This window comes from Tachypleus tridentatus, chromosome 6, assembly GCF_004210375.1.
Source record: "Tachypleus tridentatus isolate NWPU-2018 chromosome 6, ASM421037v1, whole genome shotgun sequence".
NCBI lineage: Eukaryota > Metazoa > Arthropoda > Merostomata > Xiphosura > Limulidae > Tachypleus > Tachypleus tridentatus.
Window position 1 is genome coordinate 122885705 of NC_134830.1, and position 11002 is coordinate 122896706.

At 31.1% G+C, this 11002-nt stretch overlaps 1 protein-coding gene and 1 long non-coding RNA gene across 5 annotated transcripts; both read right to left on the reverse strand.

Moving 5' to 3' along the window:
• Positions 1-3035: 3035 nt before the first annotated feature.
• On the reverse strand, positions 3036-11002 carry LOC143253511 (emerin homolog 1-like). Of its 4 annotated transcripts, none has more exons than XM_076507519.1 (5): positions 10898-11002; positions 7746-7874; positions 7124-7247; positions 6423-6500; positions 3036-4087 (listed from the first exon to the last, which is right to left on the reverse strand). In XM_076507519.1, the coding sequence occupies exons 2-5, from the start codon at positions 7840-7842 to the stop codon at positions 3898-3900; spliced, it is 489 nt and encodes a 162-aa protein (XP_076363634.1). In that variant the 5' UTR covers positions 7843-7874; positions 10898-11002; the 3' UTR covers positions 3036-3897. The 4 variants fall into 4 exon arrangements, with proteins under 4 accessions (XP_076363634.1, XP_076363637.1, XP_076363638.1 ...); XM_076507522.1 differs by having other exon boundaries at positions 3036-4851; XM_076507523.1 differs by having other exon boundaries at positions 3987-4103.
• On the reverse strand, positions 4890-6415 carry LOC143253512 (uncharacterized). Its single transcript, XR_013029678.1, has 2 exons — positions 5569-6415; positions 4890-5305 (listed from the first exon to the last, which is right to left on the reverse strand). It is a non-coding gene; the product is annotated as an uncharacterized LOC143253512 (long non-coding RNA).

Below are 11002 nucleotides of genomic sequence, written 5' to 3' on the forward strand. Positions count from 1 at the left end.
TAACTTTATAACGCCCCCACGGCCGGAAGAGCGGGTATGTTTGGTGTGATGGGGATTCGAACCTGCGACCTTCAAATTACGAGTTCAGTGCCTTAACCACCTGGTCATGCTGAGCCATTAATCTCACCAGTGAAGGAAAAACAAAATATCATTCATAAGGAAGCCCTAATTTAAAACAGGTTCATTTAAGTTATTTTTTTCATAAATTCACAAAATATTCTCTACTTATTAAAATATGGAACGGGTAAACAAAGAGTTGGTTTCTTTATCAAAAACCTGAACAACACCTAATTTCTCCAAGCCTGTTCCCTTGTCTGTGGTTTCACTAGATAGTAGATACTGCTTGCAGCAGTAGTAGTAGAACATAAAACAAAAGTCACTGTTGTGTAATAGTACAAGATAAAATGACACTTTAAACGAAACTACCCTGAAATATCTGTAGGTTTAATATCACATGCTACAGGTTAGATATGGTTGCTACAATTCAAACATACTTATAAACATGACACATTTTTGAAAATAAAAGCCATTATTAAGTATTCTATTAAGATAATATTGTATTTAAACAATAAAAACATATAACTTAAACTGGTATCAGTCATCATATTTCAGGAATGCCAGTTCAGTGATCTACATCGATGAATGAGGAGAGTTCTGAACATCAAACAAATATAAATATTGTCAATGTTTTATAGTTTTACTCTATATCAGTGTTTGATCCCCCTCAAACATTTGTTTTTGGCACTTCCTTGACTATGAATACCTACCAGGAATAAATTATTTTACCCAAATTAGCTTGCTGCAGTAACCACATAATGACTTACTTCCAACCTCGATAGCTTGGCAAGTTCCTCTGACACCAAAGAAAAACTATTTTTGACAAGGTTAAGTATGCATGGGTATAGTATTGTTCCTTTAAGGGTGCTGAAGGTTTTAGCAGAAGATTGTAAAATAAAATAAATTGCTACTTCATATATTTGAAAAGTGTTTGTGTACTACAAGTTAAAAATCAATAAATTATAATCACATTATGACATTATGAACATTCTAAAAGGTACGAGGACAAATGTAGTAGATGAAGTCTTCTGCAAAGATGGTCAACAAACGTTGTCACATTAAATGCTTGAAACTAAAAATTTTGTTGAATATTAGCTTAGATGATTACTGAACACACTGTCTTTACTAGCTTCTAGCTGAGTAAATAGAAATGTTTATTAAATCAAATATGTTCATATTCTTTTAATAAATTGAATTGCCACATTATTAGGAGCAGTTATTTAATTTGCAAGTGCAAAATTCTTTAATCATGTTATGTGAGATGTGAGTGATTGACTTAGCCCTACAAATTCTAAAGTGCAGTCCCAATATGGATGAACTACAAAGTTCATGGGTAAATAGGAGCAAGTTCTTTCAAAATTTCAAAGGGGCATGATAGTAGCTGTCCATTTCATAGGAGCATCATTTATAAATGCCATTTCTGTGATTATGTGTTTCATTACAACATCATTAACTTACCAAAGGTGGCAGTCAAAGGGGAAAAATATGTTATAGGGGAACTGTAGATATTTAGTAGATACTAATCACAGAAAAATACATTACACTGCCAATTGACTTATTCCTTCAACTGTGTCAATAACCCCAAACTACAGCAAGCAAAGGATAAAAACAAGCCCTAAAACTCTTTATCAGAGTTGGTTGTAGCAAAGCATCGTTTCATTGGCATTAAAGCATTTGACTTTGGTTTATTTCAACACAGAAAGCTACTGGAAGTGGTGTAATAGTGTGGGAAATTTTCTTTAGAATGCAAACAACTTTCATAATGCAAATGCTGTTGCCAACTGTGTCAATCCCACAATGCTACATTTTCATTCTGATGAATGAAGGCTTTTCTATGCTGGTAATCTGCCAGACAGGTTTCATTCAAACTAATTCTAAAAAAGTACAAAAACAATGATTTCAGTAATTTTTCTTGTCCAGCGTAATTATAGCTCAATGATTATTCTTGTAATGAACTTACAAACTGTATTCTTCTGTTACCATCAGTAAACCATATTTCTTCTATTATGTTCTGAAGACTGCCACTATGAGTACATCAAGTTAAGAGATCAATCAAATGTGAGATGGCATCTTAATAAAGTGGACAATGAAACATCTACAAAATTATCCTTCAACAAGGGGTTTTAAAAAACACAAGACCACAAACATATTTTTATTTAATGATACATTCATAATTATTTTGAAATTCTACACTGAACTTTCATACTTGTTTGGTAAAACTTTCCATACTTCTAGACAGATATAAGCCTCTTCTCACATATTATAATTAAATGCAGCTGTGACCATTTAGCTTCCAATCATGTCATGATTTAAACAACCTTAGTTGTTAAGCCTGTTTTCATATATCTCAAATTAAATGGGTCTGTCATTTTTAAGCCGTTAATAAGCCTGTTATCTTATATCACAATTAGAGCTAGCTGATAAGTGACATTTGCTAATTGAATAATCCATTCATATGGTATTTCCAACACTATGGTGCATACGAGTAAAACAAAAGTTGGTAGCCAGTTGCATTTCCTTTGGTACTTTAAAAGAAGTTGGTGCTCCCAGACAATTGCATTCCCTCTAATTAGCATTACTAGTAAATAGCATTAGTAGTTTTGTCAGAATAAAGACAAGGCAAGCAAATCTGAAGGCAGTGGTAATCAAATCTGAGACTCTTTTAACCAAAAGACTCCTGAACTGTAATTTTGATTACTCAATTGTTAGAGAAATTGAAAGTGGCAATAATCAGAAGTACCTATTTTGTTTAGCTGATTTTTGTTTGTGACAATCATTTTAAATGGAATTTTGATGAATCAATGGTTGGAATAATAGAAAACACCAATAATCAGAAAGATTAATTTCAATTATTTCTTCAAACTAAATTTAACCAAAATTTTGATTGATTATAAAGTATAATAATCAGACACGTAATTTCATTTAATTGAACAGCTTATGTGTGTCACTAATCACTGCAATTAATTACATCATACAGCTTTAATTTAATCACAGTTTTATTTGTTAAGCCTATTTTCATACATCCCAAATTAAACATAGCTGTACTTGTGAAACCTACTTTTTTGATTTTGAAATTAAAGTCTGCTTTTTTTTATATCAGAAATATAACCATATTTGTTAAGCCTACAAATATAATACAAAGCTTTATAATAAGCACCAATACATTAAATGTACTAAGTTTCTATATTACTGGTTTGTTTTAAAGCAAAACTGTCTCAGGTATCACAACAATTAGTTTTTCCCAGTAAAGAAAAGGCATTTATGCATTTTTGTTGTATACAGTGAATTGCATCTTCATCCTTTAAGTTTGGTGGTTTTGACATAATAAAAGATATTTTAGAATGTGAATGTTAATAAACATCTACTTATCAAAAGAATATTTTGTGGAGGTATTATTTACATTTTATAAAAGAAACATTTTCAGCTGAAACTATAAAACAACATTTAATCATTTTTGAAAGATGTTTGTACATTAGACAGTTCAAGTATTTAAACAGTAACTAGTGTTAGAAGGTCATTAGTGAACGACAGTATTGATGGTTAAGGCACATGCTATTTTAACTATCTGTGACAGCCAAGAATAACCATAATACCAAAAAATATACTAAAAACTTACAATAAAAATTGTTCTCTCTATAATTCCAATTTTATCTATCACACAGATGTAGACAAAAATCTTGGAAATGTGATGATGTGAAAATTCTACATTAAAAAATTCAAACAATAGAAGTTTCGATAAAGTTTTTGTTGTTTAAATCATTTTTGATCACTATATTAGAGACATGTATCAATGTTAAAAACAAGTGAACAATTTGATTGCCACCCAGTGGTTAGTTACGGCTAAACTTGCACGTCGATGGCTGGTACTGATTCTTCCATGTTGTGATACACAAGAAGAGCCAGCAGCAATGTCACTACGACAATAACAACAACAACAATGGAACGTAACCAAGATGTTTTAGATAAAGTCTGATTAGCATGGTGCTGTGAACTTTTAAAATGAGTTGAACTGGAAACATAATCTTCCAGCCTAGAGTGAAAGGAAACTGCATTTAACAATGAATCGACATGTGAATCTATACATACAACACAATCACTGAACGAATGTTATACTATTATAACTATAAAAAAAAAAAAAACTTTTACAGTTTTCTAAGAGATGGAAATTTACCAAGACTGAAATAAGTTAATTTAGCCATGAGACCAAAAACAATGGTTTAAATCTTGAATCCCTGGATCAGTTCCAGAAGTACAATCCCAATGACTTGGTGTGTACAGAGACATCCTAAGAACCAACACTGGAACAGAAGTTTACTGATATGAAACAATAAAAATAAAGAACTGTTAATGAATAATTAACCTTCCACCAAGATGCTGTAACTTTACAGTACAAGTTATTGAGACCGTTTCCAATTCAATTATGACCGTTGATGATTCTTTCTTGGTGGATGACTTCTTAAGATTGAACAGAAGTACAGACCTAATATTTCCTGTGAAATACGATGTGATACAAACTGTCTACAATGTTGTCTCACAACAGAACAAAAGATTAAATACAGCTACATGTCAAAATCAAAACCTAATAGTACATTGGAAATGACAGTTTAAAATTTCTTTTCTCACCAAATACTCTGAAACACAAGTTTGATGATGCAAAAATGTGATATATGATGGAAGTTAAACAGTGTGATAGAATATTATAGTAATAGTGCATACGTAATGAATAGTGTCATTGTATTCGCAAAGAATCTGTTCTGCAATCAGTCCAAAGCATCTTGATTCATTCGGAATGTCCTAATATCACATAAAAAGAAGATACGTAATAAAAGTAATCTCTTTTGTTTGTTTATTAAAGCAAAATTACAGAAGAGCTAAGTACACTGCCTGACCCTAAATATTTCACTGATATCACTGCCAGTCAATAATCTTTATCTGATATCACTACTAGTACCTAATATTTATCTGATATCACTGCCACTCCCTAAATATTTCAGATATCACTGCCAGTCAATAATTTATCTGATATCACTACCAGTACCTAATATTTATATGATATCACTGCCAGTTAATAATATTTATCTGACATCACTGCCAATACCTAATATTTATCTGATATCACTGCCAGACCCTAATATTTATCTGATATCACTGCTAGTCAATAATCTTTATCTGATATCACTGCCAGTACCTAATATTTATCTGATATCACTACCAGTACCTAATATTTATCTGATATCACTACCAGTACCTAATATTTATCTGATATCACTGCCAGACCCTAATATTTATCTGATATCACTGCCAGTACCTAATATTTATCTGTCAATAATATTTATCTGATATCACTGCTAATATTTATCAGTACCTAAGTATTTATCTTATCTGATATCACTGCCAGTACCTAATATTTATCTGATATCACTGCCAGTACCTAATATTTATCTGATATCACTGCTAGTCAATATCAATCTAATATTTATCTGATATCACTGCTAATATTTATCTGAGTACCTAATATTTATCTGATATCACTACCAGTACCTAATATTTATCTGATATCACTACCAGTACCTAATCTTTATTTGATATCACTGTCAATCTCTAATAGTTAGCTGATATTACTAGAAGAAAAAACAGGCACCAGCAGCCATCACCAACTCTTATAACATACCCATCTCCTCAAAGTGCAAAGTATGATTTTTTTCTTTACTGAACACACATTAGGAATTCTTGGAGTCATAGTCCAGCACAGTAACATTAACTTAACCTGAAACTGTATTTCCAGAACTCACCCCTTCACAAACAAATGCCTACAAATGTTTGGGCCACTGGCCTTGAGCTAATTCCTACTACAAATTTCATAATTATTGCAAACTGTGTTTGTGCATAATGGCATCATTGTACAACAATAACCATGCACTAATAGAAAAGTGACACAATCTTCATATTACAACAATAGCCCTGCACTAATAGAAGTGACACAATCTTAATGTACAACAATAACCCTGCACCACTAGAAGAGTAATAGTCTTCATTGTACAACAATAACCCTGCATTAATAGAAGAGTGACACAATCTTCAACATACAACAATAACCCTGCACTAATAGAAGAGTGACAAAAATATTAACCTGAAGATAACCTAAGGAGGCCAAAAACATTGTTCTCTGTTTTATCAATAAAAGTGTTAATACCATACCAACTGTCCTGATGAAATTTTAGTCTGACTTGGAAAAGCATATTTTAAAGTACTGTGTTCCACCCAATAACAAGAATGTTTTTTGACATCTTATGGATAGTAAGGTTTTGTTATCACTGAGATGTGTCTAAAAATTTATGTTTATTTCTGTACATAAAGCAATGTACCTTTTTGTCCTATTTAGTCCATAACCACTAAATGGTTCTGGGCTGTTGGCTGTTAACAGGAGTCGCCTGTGAAGTTCACTAAAGAAGTAAAAACATAAATTTTGAATTATTACCACAACTGATTTACTGATAAATGAACAATTTCATGTCTAACAATTTAGTAATTAACTTACTAGTTAGTTTGTTCCAGATAATTAACACAAAACTTTGTATTGTTTCACTAACTGTGGTCTATGATGAAGAATGTTTCATGTAGTTACAAGATGACAGAGCTACATTAACATAGTAAGAATCACTTCCTTTTTTAAAAAAATTATTAAAATTTACAACATGAAATTTTTTCCCTTCTAATCAACAATTTTTAGTGCTATCTGAGAAACACTTATTTCATTTATCTTTGACAAAGTGTTCCTAAACCCATGAATATAATATTATTACAACAATTTCTAAACTGAATGTTTACTGATATTCATATAAAGAAATTTGTTAGGTGTAGTGTAAACTGGAATAAACTGCATGAAAATTTAGTAACACACATCTGTCTCTGCACCTGTCATTATACTGGTCGGTGTTAACTTTAATAAACTGGTGATTTAAAAAAGTATTTATATTTTTGAATTTACTATACAAAAATGGATTTGAGGACTTTCTGTATAATGATTTCAATAGATTAAAGACTTGTTAGAAAAATGGTTCTATACCTTTCATGGGTGTGAAAGTACTCCTGGTCTAAAGTATCTTGATCCAAGTAAGAAGAACTTTCTACTTGTGGTTCACCCTTTAGTAATTGGGCAAGCTTTCTCTCATAAACAGCCCTTGTTGATTCTATAAATGAATTACAACTCATAGGAAGTATATAGTTACCCAAACAAATGAAATACTTGCATATCAATTGATTTTAACAAATAAACAACTGTAATTGAAATAATATAAAATGTTCATTAGGGTGAATGGAACCATCACAACTATCTAACATAGAACAAATGGAACCATCACAAAGTAAAGGAAACAGTACAACATAAACTACCTAACAGAACAAACTGAACCATCACAAATATATATGTCATCACGGATCATGAACCATCATAAGGTAGAAGCACTGGGATAAAATGAGCTATCTGCTACCAGTTACAAACTGTACTGAAACACCCCCAAACTCATTAAAAATAAATCCCAATGTTCTACAATATCCAAATACAATGATTTCAGTACCTTTCATGCACTGCACTGTTGAACTTAAAACATTTTTTCCTAAAGCCTCACATTCCTGTGTGGACCAAAATTAAAACAGTCTTATCCAAAAATTATTCAACAGAAACTTACCAATAATTGGCCCAGCATTGACTCCAAGTTGACGTAATTTCTGAAACAGTTCATCATCAGTCAACTTTGAGATGTTAACCCCATCAACAATCAACATTCTTGTGTTCTTCTAAAAAAACCTTTTCCTTTCTAAAAAGATGGACAAAAAAATACCTTACATTTCCATTACAAGACCAATTTTGCACTATTTTGATCTTCCGATACCTACCAGTTACCAAACAGTATTACAGGAAAATGCCAGAATCAGGTATGGTAACTGGTAGGGATTGGAAGGCCTTTATCCACATTCATTATGAAGTGAGCTATTTGATGTTTCTGCCATTACATCAGAAAGTGTTGTCCTTGTGTTTATTATTATTCCATGAACATGAATCACCACAACAATGTAATGGTAATACCCAAACATTAAAATAATTCATTTTTGTTTTAGTGATGTAGCTGTAGTAAACACTAAACACATGGATGAGTGTTAATGTTTACACCAGTTCTTGTATGAAAAAAAAATACCAGGCAATAAACACAGGTGCTGCCAAATACAGCTAACCTGACCCGTAATAATTTTTAATGAATTCACTTCATGAAAACAGTTTTTTCATTGTTGTTTTTAATAAAAGTATGTTTAACATAATAACAGTGTAACAAATCACTAAGGCAACAGTGTCATCAACAGTCTAATGACGGCATCAAAATGAAATTTGTTACCAGTTTCCACTTCATAATTAAAAAGAAATGTGGAAATACATCAAACTAGCAGATGTCCATTGAAACAATTCAATGAAAACTTTCCTGAAGATAGTAACGGATAAATATCAATGTGTAGTCAACCCAATCATTTGGATAATGTGCAGCAGGCTCCCCTAGTGTTTGCAGTTGTGTTTCGACACTCTACATGTTACTTCAATAATGAAAATGGCATTTGTTTTTAAGCAAAGAAGACTGACTACAATGTATTGTTGGCAAAAGATATTTGGATTTTGACATGATAGATACATCTAGTACAAGTGTTCAGGGTCACTAAGCAGCCATGGGTCTTGTTACTCTAGATACTATTCCTTGTCATTTTACCAGAGATAAGAGAAAGACCACTACTGAAGAAAGTAATTTTTTACACATTATTTCTACAAGTGCAGAAGAGGAGATATTCAAATCAATTTATGTAACTTGGTACAATCATGTATATATGTAATACTGATATGAAGAAAGATTAAAAGTATATACAAACCAAACATTATATATATTCAAACAAGTTCCATTCATGCTTTACTTTTAAAATATTTCTTTTAATCAGTTGATTAAATTTTTAAGTTCTTTTCTCAGACTGATGTTGATATTGATACATAATTTCAGAAATTGTAAAAAAAAGAAGAAGAAAGAATAGTTTTCCTAACATGACTTCTTGAAAAAGAAACATTTTAATATATTTCTTCTATAATTGTTTGGGAGATACAGAGCATGAGAGACAGAGATTTGATTATTATATGTACATATATGACATTTTCAATATTGCATAAATAATGGGGATTTGTTAAAAGAAAAAATGTTATCACCCCACTAATGGGCATTGAACCCTGTAGTTCAGTCATGTTATTATGGAAGAACAAGAATGTGAAAATAATGTTTCATTTCCATGTTTAACCTGCTAGCTGTTTTTATTTTGGAATAATTTGTGATTTTCTGCCTGCCACAGATATATGTTGAATTGTTTTACGTTATCAAGTAATTTTTCAGAATTTTACTTCACCAGAACTTATTCTATCTTATAGGTAATATGCTCCTTACCAAGCAATGAACTGAGAGACCTCAAATTATTTCATTTTATAATAAAGCCCTGTTGGTATGTCATATGCAAGTCTGTGGGTGGCTTCTGAAGTACTTTCAATTTTTCAGAATTTTTGTTTTCCAAAACACAATGGAATTAATAGATTTTATGTCCACTAGAAGATAAATTATCTTAGGGACATTCAATTTTCTTATTCTTAGAATGAAACCATTCCTATTTGCAGTCACATATTTGAACTTAGTGGCTTCAAAAGTGACATATTAGTTTGAATTTTTTTTTTGTAGGACATGTTAAAAGAGATTTTACACCCCTAGAAGATAACTCTGAAGACATTCCATTTTTTTTCTTAAATGAAATCCCTGGAACATCTGAAATTTTAACAGTTTTTAAGAGTGAAAGTAATTTCTTATAGTTTTTGTTTTCTGAGACATCAGAGCTGAATGGTTTCATGCTCTCTAGTGAGTGAATAACTGGATAATCCCTTTCCCTGTTGTTTTTTTATAATAAATATAATACAGTTGTTTTAGTCTATTTAAGAATGGAAAATTAAGCATTCACTATAAAGGGTATTAATAATTATGGCTATTATTAACACTCTAAAATTGGCCAAGAAACATGCAAAATATTTAAATTTGTGTGAAGTCAAAAATTGTTCCTTTTGTTTACTCTAATAATGAAGACCCATTCCTTGTAAGTTGCACATGAATTTGAAGGCAGCTTCAAAAGTAAAAATATATATTTTAAAGATTTTTCCATAGATTTGAGCTAATACTCATAGTAATATATTTTATTCTTACTACCAGGTTGTAGATGACATACTTGTCTTTTCTTATCATAATAAATTTGTTGTGACTTAAAACATTTATAAAAAGGCACGTATTCATTTTACAACTTTGAACTTTATAATTTATATTCCCATTATGCCTTCCGAGTTCCATAAACAATTACTTAGAATTAAATACCGTAACTCAGTTACCAAAATGAGGTCATTTTCATATTTCACTTTCACACCTGCACACTCAGTTTCAAGTTTTAACAAAAATCACCGGTTAGCGTGTACACGAGTTGTATGTAGCAGTATAATTGAATGTTTGATTAGACTATCTGAAATTGTACTAGGACTGGAATGGCCTTAAAATTTAAAACTTAAATTTGTTTTCTAAAATCTATCATTTAGCAAACTGTTTATGTCATACCACAATTACTTTTCTTTTACTACTTTCCTACTTAGTTTTAGCTTCTATAAAGATAAGTTTATCGAAACTTTAACGCAACTTGGCATGCTACATCGGAGATACAAAACATTCAATAAGACAAATGGTATAAATTATTTAAATGAATTTTACATTCATAAGAATATTACAAAACTTACGCCTCACTTCTAACGCTAATGTACTGCCATTCTGTTAAGTTTATGAAGTTAGATAGTATGCTGTGACTAATAGATCATTGATTTTCACTCCCTCTGGTGCCTATA

Excerpts from the sequence above, each read along its gene's own strand:
- LOC143253511 (XM_076507519.1), bottom strand. The coding sequence starts at position 7,842 with ATGTTGATTGTTGATGGGGTTAACATCTCAAAGTTGACTGATGATGAA. Across the intron at positions 7,248-7,745 it reads CAATGCTGGGCCAATTATTG|AATCAACAAGGGCTGTTTAT; the intron begins GTAAGTTTCTGT and ends ATTCATTTATAG. Across the intron at positions 6,501-7,123 it reads TACTTTCACACCCATGAAAG|TGAACTTCACAGGCGACTCC; the intron begins GTATAGAACCAT and ends TTACTTCTTTAG.